An 18,897-nucleotide genomic window follows, 5' to 3' on the forward strand; every position below is an offset into this window, starting at 1 on the left:
GGAATCTTGTGGAGGGGGCAGCTTGATTGGGGCCAGGGCAGAGCCGCAATCTGCAGCCTGCATGCTCAGGGCAGAGGTATGCAGACAGCAGATCACAGCTCTGCTCTGGCTCTTTGCAGTGGTGACAGCATGGTCCTGAGCTGGAGCAGAGCCCCAATCTGCTGCCTGCATGCCCCTGCCCCAAGCATGCAAGCTGCAGATCACAGCTCTGCCTTGGCCCCAACCAGCCTGTCCCCACTGCAAGATCCCAGCAGCTCTGAAGCAGCCACCTGTCCTGCCCTGCCCTGCCAGCATGGCTGGGGCTGGTCTCCATCCCAATCCTAGCCTGTGGCTAGGGTCTCCATGGAAACCAAACCCAGCCATGTGGGCAGGGGCTGCTGGGAAACAGAGTCCAGCTGCTGGCCAGATCCACCATTTTGCCCCTCCACACCCCACCCAGCTCTTGAGACTCCCAATGACATTCTAGAGAATATCATCATGGGCTTGGAAGATACTTCTCTCTACTTTTTAACAAAACATCATTTAAAAAAAATCAATGATGGCATTATGATGGCGGTGTTCAAGGAACACTGAAAATCATGGTTAAAAACGAGATTATAGATAGTATTTATACACTGTTCCTAGTTCTTACTCTTCACTTAAAATAATTAAAAGAAAAGTACCCCCCACCTGGATATTTTGTTGGATAGATGATCCAATTCCTTTTTCCTGCTGCAGTTGTGCTGTTCCTAAAGACTGCTGTATGATTTTACCTCCGGAGTCCTGTCCTATAAAAGTATATATTAAACAGACACTATTACTTAAGACTCTTGAACCATCACAAAACTTTTGAAGTCCTCTGCCTAAACATATTATTTAATTTCTGAAAATTACATATCATTACACACATATCTGAGAAAAATGACGCTCACATATACAGCACTGAACACTAAAAATAAAGTTAAAAATAAAGTAAATCAGTCTTAAACCTTCTTGTATACAATTTACATATAGAAAAAAATCAATTATCATAAGCATTACCTCAAAAGAGATTTATGGAAAAACTGAAATATACCAGCTTTTCACTATAATCCCCCAAAATACAAGGTAAAGAAACTGCAGCACTATTAAATATTGCTAAAGATTGTACAACAAATTTGTTGTAGATTAATATGGGCTTGTCTAGCATCTAAAGGTTGCAATTTTATTTGACACCCATATTATTTCCCACACCTGTAGAACAAATGCTGTTAACATTTTCACAGGATACACTTTGAGTAGATTTGTTTATTTAGCATGCAAAGATTAGCAAAGCAGGGGAAAAAATCAACAGCTAGATTACGGGGGTCTATTTCATAAGAGTCCTCTTTTAAAAATAACTGAAATAGAGTAATTATAAACTGAATCAAATGTCGAGCAACATGTCCCATACTGGCTTATTTATTAATTTGAAGTATGTGCCGCCCTACACAAAGAAGGCCCAGTTTACATTATAAATATTACTCTTTTAATTAAGATATTGCTATTTCAGGAGTCCACCTAATGTCTTTTCATGATCATTTCCTGCCCTGAGTTAAAATGATATTTATATTTTCTTTATCAAAAAAATCCTGTATAGTTAATTAGCTTTGAGATTATTTTGTCAAAAAACAAAAAAACAAAAACCTCACAGGGAAAAAAAAAGAGCTGCACCCACATGGGCAGCATGCACTTGCAGTGCTGAGAACACTGGACTGTGAGGTATGTGGCACTGAAAACATGTTTGCAGTGCCACATACCGCACGGCCAGGCTCATCTGGACATGCCCTAAGAGTCCTGACTGGAAAACAGAACATGACTAACTGCTAAAAGTCTGCAGACTCCTGAAAATGGAAGATTAATTAAGCTTTAGGATCCCATTAACACAAAGCACTGGTCAAAGCTTGACACTATGAAGGATATGCCATTTCACATGCTAGAGGGATTAGGGAAAATTATCAAAAAAAGACCTTAGTTGACCTGGCAATGTGTTACTCAGAAGACTTGTTAACTGGGGTTGTCTCAAGCCATCTTGTGACTTTGATGCAGAAACTGGTGAGGTCTGGTTCATAATTTTTTTCTGAGCCTATAAAAATGCCACAAAGATAAATGTCAGTTTAATATGCACCAACAGTTTTAACAAATGTAAAAACATTGCAACAAAAAACCCCTAAAATTAAACTATTTGCTCTCCTCTACTCAAGGTAAGAATGGTTTCAAAGAAGCAAATATAAAAGGCAATGTCATATACAGCAAATTAATCTTCACTTACTCACTACCAGAAATGTTTTATTAAATTATATTTTTTTCTGTGTAAGCCACTTTCATCCAATGTACTCTCCCCTCCCCAAATATAAAAGTCTTCCATGCAATTCATTTCCTTCAAAGTTAACAGTATCAAGATGCAGTTAAGCTTAGCTTTACTTTCTCTCAGTAGCAACTCTGTAAACCCTGTATCAGAGACCTTGAGATGCGGAAGCTCTGTGTAATCATCTTGTAAATTTAAGTCTTAGATGAGCTTGCACATAAAGCATATTCATTATATTTGGACACAGCACCAGCTCTCCTGTGATGTTTTAATGAAACCTGAAATCCCATGTTGGACTGATTTTAACAAATTAGCTATTTTTGTGTATTCCCTTCTCTTCTACACTTCCTGGTCTGACACAGAAATAATGAGATCCTATATAACACAGTGGAGTTTGGTTCTTGTAAGTCTACACAGTACTTGGCTGAAACCTATTTCTCATGTAATTATGTAACTCTTCTAATTTATCCTAGCAACTAGTAGCATTAGCAGGATTAGAATACTAAAATGGCCTGAGAGTCTGTCCTGAAACTCATCCCAATAAAAAGGAAATGTCACCTAGCCCTGTTATTTCTTCAATGTAATTCAATGAATGCCTCTGTCTTGAAAGTGCAAATTTCAACAGAAGGGATAATTCAGCAAGGGGAGGAAGAAATCAACAACTAGCTATGTATTTGATACTAGCTGAAACCCACAAAATATATTTACAATTAAATTTTTATTGCAAAAGTATTTCTTTAAATACAGGATTTTTAGTTATCCTTTGACCGAATACTCTAATGGAATCAAAATTTCTCACCCTCAAAAAGGCTACATAAAGCTGTCCATGTATAAACATGGGCTTAGGAATATAAATACATATTTTGTTAGAAGTCTGACCTTTTGACTTGTTTATAGCCATAAAATAAGAGGGCCCTTGTACACGTCAGAAAATTGCTCCTTCTAGTGGCTTAGTTTCCCTTTTTAACTATTTTATTGCATATCAGTGTACATGTTCAGCAGTATGTCACAATTAAATTTTGTAAGGGTGTATACATTTGGCAGTGTATTTTGATTTAAATGACTTTTTTACATAGCAAACTAAAACACATCCTGTATATTTTAGCTTGCTATATAACAAATTACAGTGATATTCCTCACAAGGAATTCCTATCCAGAGAAGGCAGCGGGGAAGGTGTACGGGGTGCTGGAAGCACAGGCATGCTTGGGGAAGCTTGGTCTTGATGGATTTCCAGTGCCTCGTGAACTGTCCCCATTGCCTTCTCCAACTGCCAGTACACCTAGCCACCCTCTGCTGCCTTCTCAGGGCAACCAGCCCATTCCTAGGCACCTCCAGGCAGTGGGAAGGTGGCAGAGAACGTACACAGGGCGCTGGAAGCCTGTCAAGCTCAAGCTTCCCTGAGCACACCTGAGCTTCCCATGCACCAGTGGATCTGGTGGGTGCTGTCTGTGAGCTGAGGCTGCACCCATGCAGCTAGCACCCCATCTGGGCAGCCCTGGGGAGCACTATTGCTGCAGAGGGAAACACCAGGCCCCACCACAGCTCAGGGTCTGCGCAACCTGGCAGTAGCTTGTGCAAGCAGGCTTCACTGAGAAAGAAAAAAACGCAGTGAGGAGCCTGATCTTTTTTTTTTCCCCCCTTCCCAAATTCTGCCTGTGTCTTCCATGGCCAGAGAGTAAGCTGCCAGCAGGCTGCACAGCCCAAGCTGCAAGGGACCCTGGTGCTTCCCTCCATGGCAATGGCACCCCCCGGGCAGCACCCACCCACTGGCACCCCACCCAGGCAGTGCCATTGCTGAGGAGGGAAGCACCAGGGCCCCCTGCAGCTCACGGCACACCAGCAGGTCACCCCCCCGGCTGCTTAATCTGTCTGTCCAGAGCACTCTGATTGGTTCTTTCAGGAAGCATTGTGATTGACTACTGAGACAACCAATCAGAGTGCTTCGGACAGACAGCATAAGCCTATTATTATTATTATAGATATATTCTTAAAGAACTGTTTTGAAAAGAACAGATTTCAAAAATCACCTGTGCCTCCCCACAAAAGTAAAAAATGCTCAGCATCTATATGGACACTATGAATTTTATTTAGTATCACAAACAAAAACTATGCATGATCCTTAACTCTGAATAAAAAGCCTTTTTTTTTAAAGGAATAAATGTGTAATTGTATTTCTGACATTCTCGTATATGGAGATTAAGGGTCAATTCTTCAGCCACCCTTCACTTTTATGCCAGCTACTTACATGTGCACCCAAATGCAAAAGTAAACCCTGCATAAACACACAGTGATAAAATAATTAATTTAGCAAGTATTTCTTTATGGACTACTGCATCTGGCTAGTCATATTTATGAAATGCACCCACCAAGCCCTGCTGGGCTTCAGAATCTGCTTCCACAAAGCAGCTTCCATTAGGACCAAATAAAACCCTTGTGATAGCACTGAAAGTTTAGAACCATGCTGGGCTGGCCACCACCTCAGTTCTTCCTCCTAAATTCAAGAATTCCATAGACGTTCAACACTCAGGAGAGAGAGAAAGGAGACAAGCAGCATAAACATGCAAAGCCAACACTTTGGGAAAGCCACAGTTTCTAAGATACTAAGGATTTTGTTCCTTTGTAGTGGTGGAAATTTCTGGGAAATTTCCGGAGACCAGGAAGAAGGAAGCAACTGCTGCTCCCTATGCCTTCTCCAGACTGGGGAGAGGTTCAGGGAGTATTGCCCTTCAGTTCTCTGGTTAACATCACCTCTCCAAAATTCCAGTGAAATCCAGACTAGAGTTTCTTGGGTTGATAATGAGTTTGCATTTCAGACACTGCAGAAAACAACACGGGCAGTTTTCTGAAAGTGGAGGGATCTTCTTAGAACGAGGAAAAGGCAGGGAGCTTCCCCAGTGCCTCTTTAAATGGGAACATGCAACTTGGGATGGGAGAACCTCCCCAGTCCCTAGATGCCTGCACCAGTTTAAAGAGAGCTGCCTGCCCTCTTTAAACCTGGAGACCCCTGGAGAATGTGTGAGGAGCAGTGGGCAACTGCTCCCCCCTTCCCTACCCAGTGCCCAGGAGGGGAAGGAGCAACAGGACACTGCTCCCTGTGCGATTCCCAGAATGGGAATCCCTGGTGTGGGGGACATGCAAGGAGCAGTCCCCAGCCCCCAACTCTTCTCAGTTCAGGGAGGAGTCAAGCTGGTGCTGCTCCCTGCATCTGCTCCAAGCAAGAGTGTCTGCACTCTCAGAAAGGCACAGGGAGCATTTCCAGATCCCTTAACTCCTTCCCATTCAGGAGAAACTCTTGCAAAGGCAAGGACTTCTTTGCTGAATGAGAAAGACCTTCCCTCCCAAATTTGGTATGTGTCCTACGTGAAAAATTTAACAAATGCTCATACACTCTTAGATTTTATAGGGAAAGAGAAAAGAGAACCTGAATGCCTGTACATGGCCTAAGTGACTCCCAGAAGTGGCTCATGCATACTCACTCCTCTGAGCATTTTGCAAATCATACAGGGGTTCTTGCACAAACAAACACTAATGGCACAAACTTCCCCATATTTAGTGTGCATCCATATAGCAGAGATGTGGAGATAGCAATGGAAGCAGCCTAGCTGCATTAGCATAGCACCCCAGCTGAGCTAAACTACCCAGCCTCTCATCAGGGACAACTGGCTCAGGAAAAGCACTACTGACCTGTAACTGCTTCTGGTACCCAAACCAAATAATTTAGAGATCGTACATCTTTATGCAGCGCTACTGCATTATGCCCCACAGACATAATGCTGGTAACTAATTACATAAGATACAATTTAACAATAAAATAGGGTCCTTTGAAATTAAACCACAGCTGTTGATACAGAAAGATCCTACACCAAAACCTAACAGTAAAATAGAAAGACTGTTGGAGCCATACAGCACAGAGCTGACAGTGCTGATTCAGGGTACATGTAAAATCCCAATGGACACTGTTTTTGAGAACATTCCTAAAATGCAAGTGCACATAAATGGGACTGTCTAGGGGCCACTTAAAAAAAAAAAACAGGTGCTTCTGTCACCAAATTTGCCCATGCAATGTTAGATTGCCTGGTAATTAGGATTCAGATAAAATACATCCCGGCAACACACTCAACTTCATTTCCTAAATAACATTTATATCCTTCATTGACAATTACATCATTTTTTTTAAATGAAGCACATTAAGGAAGGAGTGCAAGTGTGGGCAAGACACCAAGAAAAATGCATTAGGGGATTGTTCTCTCCTATGTCGTCATTTTTTATGCTTGAGAAAAAAGAAATATAACTGGTTAATTAAAAAAACGGGATTTAACATTCTATGACTGACTGCAAAACCAGCCATTCAGCTAAGCACTGGCATTATTCTAATACATATTTATTATGCATACAGAGATGTTTAGCTTCAATTTCATATATGAGAACACCAGTGAGATACTTCAGCTCTCCTGTCCTACATGTCAAAACGCATGTTCAGTTCCAGATATAAAATTACACTGAATATCACTACTGTAATGATTTCTCTCCTAAGAGATCTCTTAACGTTTTTAGGTTTCCCTTTCACAAATCATTTGCTGAGAGAATACTTGGGATTTGGACTGGATGGCCCTTAAGTCTTTCTAACGCAATGATTCTACAATTCTACTTAAGCTGTTATTGTCTCTTGTACTAGTCAGCACAAGACAGTTTTCCCCATCTCAAACTTCAAACTGAAAATCCATATCACTTGAAAAATGTGGCCACGCTGGACAAAGCAGCAAAGAAGATACACTGCAGGGAATCATCCTGCACTGACAAAGAAATGGCCAGTGGCATCTTATAGCTCTTCTTGATCTCCAATTTTGGTCTCCAAAACCTGAGGGGGCCCTTAGCATACACAACTTTCACAGGAGTCAAAATGACCTGCAACTAGCCTACACATGGCAGAGTCTTGCTTCATGATGTGAGGGTAAGCATTTTTAAAAGTGCTCTGAGTTGGTCTGCCATTGAAACTTCTGTTTTGACATATCAAAAGGAAAAGAGATAAAGAGTGAGCACTTTTGAAAATCCTACCACAAATTAACAAAAAATAGGACTTTCTGTGTTAACAGGAATGGTAGCGTTATCCACATTAAAGTAAGACTAAGGATATTTTTGACAGGAATGGTTGTAGCAAAGTTGAAGCTTTTTGCAATAGAAACACTGTATTTGTTTATAATACAATTAAAGAGAGCACAGGATATGCTAAAATATACAGACAATACAGTATTATTTGAAGTGCAATCTGTACTGACACCACCCCAACAAAATTATTTCTTTACCAGAAGTCTCTATTAGCATAAAAGTATTTCCTCGTATTCTGCAGATTCTCAAGAGTTATCCATACCTGACCAAAAGGATATTGTTGCTGTGTGACTCCTACTGATGTGTGACTAAAGGTGCTGATAGATTTAGAAGAGGAAGCTGGAAGACGATGTGACCCACTGACTGAAACTTGAGTTCTATTCTGCTGCGTAAGTTGATCTCCAGTAAAATTTCCTCCTGATGCAATAGACTGAATTGAAGGCCCCAAGCTTGGATGTACAGAGCCAGAACTTGAAACAGTGAACCGGTTTGATGCTGATATATTTGAGACTGAAGACTGTCCAGGTGACATTGTAGTAAAACCTGATCTACCTTGAGAAACATTACCTTGACTCGGTGATAAATGCAGCACGGTTGGTGATGCCTGTTGTAATGGCACCTGTCCCCCAACAATTTGAGAATTTCCATGATTTACTATAACTTGGCCTCCAGGAGCTGTGAATGTCTGACCAGAAACTAACTGAACAGCTGTGTTCTGGTTATTCAGCATCTGTCCTGAATATGACTGGTTGGCTCTGAGCATGTTGTTAGAGTTTCTGTTCAACATAACATGTTCAGCAGATACTTGGCTTGGAACCAGCTGGGAAGATTGAGTCTGAAGAAGTTGTCCATTTATAGTCTGAACATGATGAACTGAATTAGAATTAACAGAGAGGCTTGTAGGTATGAGAAATTGGTTTTGAGGTGCATGAGGCTGTCCCATAGGAGAATGGATAACAATACTACCTCCAGCATTGCTAACTGTTTGAGGTGTAACTGATTTTCTTGCGTTTTGCTGATTAACAATATTAACAGACATATGAGGACCAACTACTGAATTCTGAGGTGAGTTTGCTGAACCAAAAGGAATTCCTTGTTGTACATGATGCTGCTGTATTCCCAAATTATTCACACTGTACGAAGCTTGCTGACCCATCTGAATAGGCTTTGGTTGGATATTAATGGGGACTTTATTAGAATTTGGTGCTAGACCCCTCTGAATGATGATATTATGCACAGGTAAAGATGTCTGAAAATTTGTGCTATTAAATGGAACAGTTACAGGTTGTGCTACTGGACTTGAATTTGAATTACCAAATAATGAGTTACCATTAGGAGTCTGTCGATGAACTAAGAGTCCACCACTCATGTTTGCTGATGCTTGCTGTCCACTGCCTTTCAATATAATCTGAGATCCATCAAGGTTATTAATGGTCATCATGGAAGGCTGATTACTAAATGAACCAATTAGCTGTATCTGCCCAGAACCACTGATCTGGTTGTTATTTGACAAGTGTTGGCTGGGAACACTAATTCCCACATGTTGCATAAAGCCATGTTGCACACCAACTGTATTGCTTGCAAAAGATGTTCCAACAGGTTGCTGTACCACTTGAGTAACTCCTATAGGTTGCAACGTCTGACCTGAGTAATTAGAAACATTAGAAGCCTGAGTAAAGGATGCTGATGAAGAAGGATGAAGCTGAGCTTGTGCAAACTGTTGGCTAGAACCTATACTGGCATCCAAGTATGCCTCTTCTGCCAAAGTCTGTTCAGTAATATTGGCCTCCTGTAAGGACTTCTGAAGAATATCAAAAGGCTGATCCTCACTGAGATCAGGTAAAGGAGAAGATTCAAGTTCATCTTCAAGAAACTGAAGGCTACTTGACAGTTGCAGTCCATCACTAGGCCCCTCTCCAAGCTGATTGCTTACACCTTTTATTGATGTTTTAGGATCAGTGTTCTGAAATATAAAAGAACAAATAAATGAAATCATATGTTTACAATAATTTTATATCTAAAATGTTTATTTCGTTTTTTCCCTGAAAAACATGAATTGCCTCCATAAATGTTATCCTACGAAAATAGATTGAATTTAGTCTATGTAGAGGACCAGCACAAAGCTTTTGCACCAGTTAGGTGCAATTTGCACATTTAAAATAGGCTCCGGGTGAAACTTCTCTCTCTACCCTTAGATCCCCAAACTCACTGCATAGCACTCAGCTCTGAGGTAATTCTGGTGCAGGAGGACATGAAACTATTTCATAGCCTCTAAAAGTACCACTTTTATGTCCTGGAGTTGCGTACTGTGCAGGAAAGGGAAGAAAGGGGAGGATCCAGACCTCCACTGCAACTGATTTAAGAGCAGGAAAGCAGTAGCGCACAGGAAGATGGCAGCAAAGTGGTCTTTCCCTGCCCTTTCCTGGTTCTAAGTGGATCCTTCCACTTTCAGAAAACTGCCCATGTTGTTTTCTGCAGTGGCTGAAATGCAAACTCATTATCAAACTAAGAAACTCTAGTCTAGATTTACATTAATTTCACTGGAATTTTGGAGAGGCTATATTAACCAGAGCCATGGTAGCAATATGTTTTTGTTATGTCTACTATTAAAAATTCCAAAAAACTATATATTATACAACTACGATAAACTTTATAAAGGGGCGCAATGAATATGAAACTCTTTAGATTTATAGCAATCTTTTTTTGGCTAGCAGACTTGAAACTGTCTGTACCCTGAACTACTTGTAGCCAAGAAAACAATTTTCCTACTGTACAAATTTATTTGGTTACCTTAGTCAGCACAGGTTTCAAAAGACTAGAAAAAATAGTTTAAACCTGAAAAATGTATGTAGGTTTTAAGTTTAGTAAACAATATGAATTTTCCTCAGGTGTGAAATTTAGATTGCTTTCTTTCTGCTCACTGATAAACTGTTGAGTTTATAAACTTTGCCCCCTCTCCCCTTTTCTTGGTTACCATTTTGTTCCCTAAGCATACCTGATTTAACTGGTTAATTAATTCACTTCAATTTATGATTTCTGTGTCAACCTGTTACAGAATTTGGCATCCGTATTTTACAAAAGTATCTTTCTTAATGTAAAATATTATACAGTAAAAGTTCTGATAACCGGCATCTTACAAGCCAACATGCTCAATTAACCAGCATGCCGGCTTGTAAGATAAAGTGAAACCAGAAGTGCCCACCATGGCACTTCCAGTTTCTCCAAGCTCCCGTGGCCCAGGGAAAAGCAGCCTGTGCTGCCAAGCCCCAATGGCCTGGGGGCAAAACATGCTGTGCGGGACTGTGCGGGGCCCACCACCCTGTCCCGCAGGGCCCACAAGGCCCACGGGAGGGGTGGCAATGCCACAGGAGGGGCAGTGGGACACCCCGGACACAGCGGGAGAAGCAGTGGCCCAGGCCACTCAATTAACCAGCATATTTTGTTATCCGGCATCCCCCATTCCTGGGGGATGCCGGATAACAAAGCTTTTACTGTAGGGCTCTTACTATTTTTAAATAGCACTAGAAACCTTAAACTTTATTTCTAAATTCATAATATGAAGTACATGTAAAAAAAACACAGGAAATAAATCTGGCTAGTATCTTTGATACCAGCACCTTAGAAATACTTTATATTATGGGCCATATTATCTGCCATATCCAGCCATTAGCCCAGTAGAATGGAATTTAATAGGACCTAGCTACAACTCCCTTGACGCATGCAAAAAATGTCACAGGTGAAATCACCCTCTTCTCCTGTGAGCACATTTATATTTTCTTCTACAACCACTCTAATGTATGGGAGGAACTCCCAGTCAAAATCCAGGAGTTCCCAATAAACCTATGGATAAATCCTCAACATTCACCTCTCCTGTATTCCATGCAGAAAACTTCTATCACTTATGGTGACTGTAATCACTGTTTCTGATTGTCTTCCCCACTTCATACAAACCAGCTCTTATGTCTTTTCTACCTCTTATGTCTCATCTGTTAAAACCTGAGCTATTTAAAGCAGCTGTCATTTGTTATGTTTTTCCCATAGATAAGAGTAAAATAATAATAATAAAGGATGCAACACAGGTCAACATCCTGCTGCACGTACAGCAGCTAGAGATAAATCATAAGAACTGTACTCATGTATTCATAGTTTTGAATTGCCTAATATGACAATTATCTAAGGCCCTCATACATGTATATCAATAATTTTAGGCAATGGGGTCATCAACTGTGAAACCCAGAAAACTATGTGTAAACAGTCTTCTTATTTAATTCAGTAATTCTTATTCTTATTTCAGTACAATGAAGGCAGCAAAATAATGCAAAACTCTTCTACATGTAATGTTGAATGTTTTATTATTACTTAAAATATTGCCCGTAAAACATTTTTTCAATAGTATACTTACTATACACAATACTCTCTGTTGTTGCATACTCTACCATGAGATAACAAAACATCCTATAAATCTTGAGTTAAATGCAAGGGCCCATATCTACATTTAAAGTATTTTTTTTCCATGACAAGCTCAAAAAGGGGACTGTTACCATTAGAAAGCACTATGAAAAATATTTAAATGTTTTATTATTTTAAATTACGAACTCTTATTGAAACATTCTCTAATAGCAAGAGGGTAATCAGCCATTAATGATTACTTGAAGATAAAGATGTTGAATACTCAAGATTCTAAACACACTGACAACATTCCGGTATGAATTAGGACTTTGTGAGGATGGAATCTCAGCACTTGAGTCACAGGAAGAGAATGTTCTATCTTAAAGAATTCAGCTTTATTGTACATTACTTGCTGGATTAAAGTATAAAGCACAGCATGTAATTTTTTTTAATGAATTAGAACAACAGGGAATTGCTATGTCAGGTTCTACCCAGAAATAAGATGGGATAAGGTCCTAATGAATGCAAACAAATTGAGAAAGACTAACTGAAGGTCTACATTTACTATGAGCACTAACACTATAGATTCCGCAGTTTATTTCATAGAAGTAACATGCAGAACACCCATGTTAACATGTCCAGTAAAACTGTTCTCCCATGCTAATCACCAAGGATCCTAGTTTTCTATTCGCCACAGAAAAACACAGAATCCATATTTTTCCATGACCTACTGAAAGTGTGGCAGTGTCCTGTGGTAAGCAGCTCTCTTATTTTTGCCATGGTTTTTGCCTCCCAGCCAATCACAGGAAGGAAGGGGGTAGGTGCTGCTGATCAGCCGAGAAACAAAAACTGCAGCAAAAATAAGAGGACAGAAATGGCACCACTCACCATGGGATACCACTGCACTTCCAGCAGGCCACAGAAAAGCAAAGATTTTTGTGGGTTTTTAGATAAAGATTTTCTTTTTTGCTTTTTTTTCCCCCCAGCAGAAAACTAGGATGTCTGCTGATCACCTCTAAAAAGGAACCTAATTCTTCCATGAATTTTTAAGCTAAACCTGCTCTGGGGCCTCAGTGGCTCTAGAACAAATTTAGAATGCCATCATATGAAGAAAATCAAAGGCTGAATCTGATCCATTCAGTTTTATATAGAATAAATAAACTACAATGGAAGTATGTACATTTTCTCTTCTAAATACTTACATTGGAGTTGGCGAAAATTGAATTTGAGTTGGCTACAGAATATCCTGCATTTGTCAAGTCTTCATTGCTCTGTTAGAACACAAATACAGCAAAATCAATGTTTGCAGCAAGGCAGCCACTAAAGTTTAGACACTTTTAATATCTGAGAATGCTACTTACAGATTTACTACTAGGTCCATGCAGAAAATAATTCAGTGCCTGTGGGTCCCTTTAAAAACAAAACAAAAAAAAAAAAAAATCACCATTTCAAGTACTTCTATGAGTTAAAAAGGCATAAATAAATGAGGTAAGTGCTCTGGTCAAGTAAATCAGAGTAGCTTCACTGACTTTAAAAGAGCTACACTGTTGGCAAACCATGTTTATTATTAATTATTAATATTTTTCACTACATTTCTGTAGTTTTTAAAACTATGAAAGCTTTCTAGTCAAAATTAGGAAATAATTACATTACAATGCCTTACAGAGTTTGAATTAATAAATACTGATTTCCAGGAGGAAAAAAACCAAATATGCTTATAGTTCCATTCAAATCAACACTTGACACGAATATACAGTATTCTGTAAGAGCATAAAAGGACAAATACTATTATTAATCTACTAGGACAGCTAAAATAGGAATAACATCTTCTAATGAGATCAGAGGTAATGCCTACAACTGTATTTCTGCCCGTGTCCTCATGAAGACTTACTATAATATGTAGAAATAAATGCGTTTTCTTGCCTATATACTAATAAAAAGTGCTTTTCTCATGAGTATTTTTTCTTGAGAAATGGCTGCAACTTTTCCAAATGAATTTAACTCCATAACAGATCAAATGTAACATAACTGATTAAATGCATTTTTCCTTTGATAACCTGATTCAGTGTCAATACATAATTAAGGAGTGTGGTCAGATAAAATGACTATTTGGAGTCAGAATGTGTTAAAAACACACACACATAAAAGCACATGCAAATCTGGTAGGAAAAATTCTCAATGTATGCATCCACATAACTTTTTATTAAATGAGATTATTTTGTTGTTACTGCCACACACAGGAATTTATACAACTGTTTTGTGAAACACCCATTAATGTGCACATAACCAAGGCAAAAAGATACAGGAATTCTTTGATTTAAAACAAATCATCTTTATTTTTAAACAATATTAATTAAACATTTGTGAGAACCATGGTACTCCTCCCCCACCCCAGGTGTAAAAAAATGTCAATTCAATACATCCCCTTCTTCTTTCTTGAGCATCCTAAAAGACAAACAGGAAACAAAATAAAGACCCCTTCAAGTATCCATCTAACCTAAAAAGCAAGAGCTTACAAAATACTTTTTTTTTTACATTTGAAAAAAATCACGCTGTATTCAACCATGTTTCGTATAAACGTTTTTGTAATCTTACATGATTCTAACTTATTTGTCTAGACATCTGAAGTCAGAATTTACTTACATGTTACAGCTTTTACACTTTTCATTTTCAAAAAGAAATCTTATCCTCAATGAAGATTACAGCAAATTACAAGGATAAAGAGGAAAAGTGTCATTGCTTCAGTTGTGGATCCATTAGATATGAATTAGCTATATGGATTTTACTGATAAATAATCAAGGTTTTTATTATCAGCATTACTAAAAAAGTATTGTGTTCATTAGTTATTTAACTCTAGTTGTCTTATCATTATTTTAACTACCATTGGTTGCTTGCCAAGGTGCAGGAAAAAATGGTGCTTTACTTTCAACTTGGCGCTCACCTGTGCCAAGCCCAGAGCATGCCCAGAAGAGGCAGCACATTAGTTGCACCCGTCTTTCCCACCTTCCATATACAACAGGTGCTTTAGTGTGGCTTTTTTGGTGCTTCATCTAATAGCTGATTGAGTCAGCTTTAGCTAAAAACACCAAAAAGCCCCGCTGAAGCCCCTGATCTATACAGACACTACAGAGCTGGGTCAAAGCAACACACTGCGGCTTCCAGGTTTTTTCTTCCCCACATCTGTCAGCGCCCATTGTTAATATCTTATAGCAATTCTAAAAATGAATTCATAAAGATTAGAGGGCACTTACCAAACTCAAAGGTGTAATGGAAAGGATGCTCTGGCTGATAACTGCTACAAGCAGTAGACACTACAATAGGGGACAATACATGTAATGCTTCATCCCAACACTCTCCTTTGTGTAGGACCTCATTTTCTGGGCACTCTGCAGACTTAACTGGTGTCTTCATAAGTCATGCTTATGATGGATCTCTTTCACCTCATTTTCCATTTTGTCTATTCTTATCTTTATGTTCCAGTGAAGGAGCAATATTTTCCCATTCAGAGTTGAAAGGGAAACCAGCAGTCTCACTGTACAATGTATATGGCATCAATTTTAGGCAACACTGCCAACATCCTGTTATCCTGCCACATTGTTCAGAAAGTAAACTACAAATTATAGCAATCATTGGTCCTTTATTCCTTTTACATTCAAAACTCCCACTGATTTTAAGGGAAGTTCTGGGTGCATAAGGAATGCAATATAAGACGCCCAAGTTCACTATACACTTGAGATGTTTTAAGATCAGATCAACATACTTGACTTGATCTACATCTGGTACTACATAGGAACTTTCCTTTTATGGTAACTGACTTATCACTTGAAATCAAACTTTTTTCCCCCCAAGAGTTCAAAAAAAATGCTATGTATTGGATAGTCAATAAATATGGGACACATCATAGAAGCTACCTATTCCTGAAGCACAGAATTGGTATCTTAGTCAAGGGAAGGAAACTTCTCCATACCTACAGTAAGTATATATCAATTTCTCTTGGATTACAGCTCTACCTAAATACTGATTTATGAATCCCATATGGAATACCCTGCCCACCTCTGGATACAAATGTTGTGGAAACAAACAAATAGGGTATAAACCCAATATAACAGGGTTTTCCCATGGGTAGGGGTTTCAAATAAAATACCTTTGAAGAGACAACTGATACCCTGTTTGTAATTTTTATAATATGAAGCAGCAATTCTATATTCTTATTACATTCTTATACGAATGCATTTTATCACCTATAAAAATGATTGAAATACTTTGTATGCTGAAATAAAACACACATTTTAATATTTAATTTAGAAGTTCAGAGCTTACGAAGTACAGTGCACTAATGGCTCTAAAGCCTGAAGTCCTTTATTTATCAAAACTATTAAGCATGCGTTTTGCAGCAGCAGTACAAGCTATCTTACAAAACTAACAGAAACATGACTAAATAAATAGGAGAGTTCAATCTCCATGTCTATTCAGGCTTTTCCTATTTTGACGAAGAATGTCAATAAGTGGACTACCAACTGTCATAAACTCTGACACTGGGCTTTAAGGTGTCCACAAGGGACAGAACAGTAACAAAGTTCATTTCACTCATCGGCCATCAAACTGACACATATAGGTTTAGACAGCATTGGAAATGAATCCTCTTCTGACATTGATTAATTTTTGTACATGTTTTTTGCATCGCTTCTCCATAAGAATTTCTTAAGGGGAACTTACCCAATAAGATCAAGGAGACAGGATTCATCGTCGTCATCATCCATGACAACTAAAGCAAAAAGGAAAGGACTGATATTTCATCAAAATCAGACTAAAGATTTCCTTCAACAATAAAGTCATTTAAAAGTACACCAAATTTTTAATAAACAGGTCGTGGGTATTGAGTGATGCAGGCCATATTCTCAGATGAATATGTGTAACTCCAGCTGAGTTCCATTTGAGTCCCACACTCCTACCTCCGTGCAGAATCTAGCACTGTGTATATAGCTGCAAAACTTAGGGTAATATTTATAGTGAAGTTCTGTAGCTATTTAAGAAATGGAAACAAACAACAGCCTGACCAAATTAATCAATCAGACCTCTTGTGGATGAAAAAATGAATTTAAAATGTATGTTATCTGTAAACTCATCTTTCTTAATAAAACATGTTTACACTAATGTTTTACAACAGTTTTGCCGAATTTTTGTTCAGCCTGAGAGCTGGCTGCAGCTGGAGTACAAAGGAGTGTTGCCGAATGTGAAATATTGATAAGGATTACTAAGATATATTGCTTTGTTATTCAGAAACTTAACAAGGTGAAGTTTAGGAGAACAGAGCCCACAGCCTACTAGGCTACAAAGAACACTCAATAGCATTAGGTATTGAGGAAACTCTTTTCTTAGAGCCCGTGAACATTTCTATTTCAGGAGCTACCTCTTACAAATATTTCCACTGTTTCTTCTAAGCAATGTTCATAAACATACTTGAGCAAGCTCTGTTAGCAGGACTAAGAAAGGCTGCTACATGTAGAATGCACATTTTCCTCTACATTCTGCTGGTCTCACCTCCAATAAACTCGTCTTCCAAAATATAACCAATAGGGCTGTGTGAAGCTTCGGTCACCGATTCAATTCGGCGGAGATTCAACCCAATTTGGTGGCTGAATCTCCGAATCATATCAGGAGACCCCTTAATCTCTCCGAATCGAATTGGAACCCCCTAAAATCAATTCAGAAAGATTGAGATATAGACACAGCTTTAAATGTTTGTTTGGTTTTTTTTACATACCTCTAGGTAGCAGGCGACTTGTCAATGCTGAGATGGTGGGGTGGATGGAGTATCCCCCACAGAAGTGTGGCAGGCTCCCCAGCACGCTCAGCAGCACTTCCAGTCCACTTCTGGGTCTGCCAGGGAGCATGCTGGGGTGCCCCCCTCGGCTCGGTAACTGGTGCCTCCTGGGTCTGAGGGGACACCCAGGGTCTCCCTGTGGCTGACCGTAGAGCCAAGAGGGACGTGGGGGGAGGGGAGGTCCTCCATGCCCTTGGCAGCAGACCTCGAAGTGGACCAGTAGTACGTCTGGTCCACTTCCGGGTTCACCGCCAAGCACACAGAGGATCTCCCTGGGCTCCTGTGGGACGCTCCATCCACCACCACAGCATTCACAAGCCGCACACCTGATACCTCAAGGTATGTAGAAAAAATATTTAAAGCTGTGTCTATGCCCAAATCAGCACTGAATCTTCAGATTCAGATTCAGCCAAATAGAATCGGGACAGTGTTCCGAATCAACTAATTGAATCACTGTCCCCGATTTGGGTCGAATCTGAATCCAAATCGATATGGCCCATTCCGCACATCCCTATAACCAATTTCTTCAGCCCTATTGCTAAACTTCTCATCCACACTTTGGCCCTCTCTTGATTATGATAGCCACTTCTTTTCTGGCATATCTCTCGTCATAACAACTTCTTCCAATCTACCTACAGGAGGCCCATGTATCACAAGAGGGAATCTCCTGAATTAGCATTTAAGGACAGATTCTTCATACTAGAAAAATAATTTTTTCCCCAATCCACCAGCACACCTGCTTAGTGCCATGTCATTACTCATAAAGCATGCACTGATGGAGATTGTGGGGGCCGATACCAATAGCCCATTTTTAACGAGGCATATCAGCCAATATCAATCCAATTTCCGATACAGATGCTAAGTCTGTTGTGGTGAAAGGGGAGGGGGAAGGAAAGGGGCATGGGAGGGCAGGTCAAGGCCTCTGTAGTGAGCGAGGGAGGTCAGGGGCTGGGGTAGGCACTGCCCAGCTGGAGTGGGCTGGGGCAGGGTGGGCATGGGGTGAAGCTGTGGCTTGTCCAGGGAGCACAAGGGGGGAGGGGCTCCCGCCACTTGTTCAGGAGGGCATGGAGGAGGAGAGGGGCGTTTGCCCCCAGATCTCTGCTGGGAGGATCGAGCAGCAGCAGCGCTGAGGGTGGGGAGCTACATAGCCTCCTCCATGGCCCTCTCCTAGCACCGCTGCTGCCTGCCCCAAGCACAGCACAGTGCGGCCCCTGGCTCCAGCTTGCAGCTGCAACCCACCCAGCCCACCCTGTACAGATCCAGAGGCACAT

At 40.0% G+C, this 18,897-nt stretch overlaps 1 protein-coding gene across 2 annotated transcripts in view; it reads right to left on the minus strand.

Annotated features, from left to right (window-relative positions):
- The window catches only part of GLTSCR1L (GLTSCR1 like), a 76,733-nt gene that overhangs the window by 14,380 nt on the left and 43,456 nt on the right, over window positions 1-18,897 (minus strand). For both annotated transcript variants that reach the window (XM_019549416.1, XM_019549414.1), the window contains exons 2-7: window positions 16,519-16,567; window positions 13,163-13,211; window positions 13,004-13,072; window positions 7,675-9,375; window positions 1,978-2,083; window positions 670-767 (exon numbers count right to left, since the gene is read on the minus strand). In XM_019549416.1, coding sequence (XP_019404961.1) covers window positions 670-767; window positions 1,978-2,083; window positions 7,675-9,375; window positions 13,004-13,072; window positions 13,163-13,211; window positions 16,519-16,562 — 2,067 coding nt within the window. In that variant the 5' untranslated portion in view covers window positions 16,563-16,567. The remainder of the gene's footprint in view (window positions 1-669; window positions 768-1,977; window positions 2,084-7,674; window positions 9,376-13,003; window positions 13,073-13,162; window positions 13,212-16,518; window positions 16,568-18,897) is intronic.

Source organism: Crocodylus porosus, unplaced genomic scaffold, assembly GCF_001723895.1.
Source record: "Crocodylus porosus isolate Cpor-Errol unplaced genomic scaffold, CroPor_comp1, whole genome shotgun sequence".
NCBI lineage: Eukaryota > Metazoa > Chordata > Crocodylia > Crocodylidae > Crocodylus > Crocodylus porosus.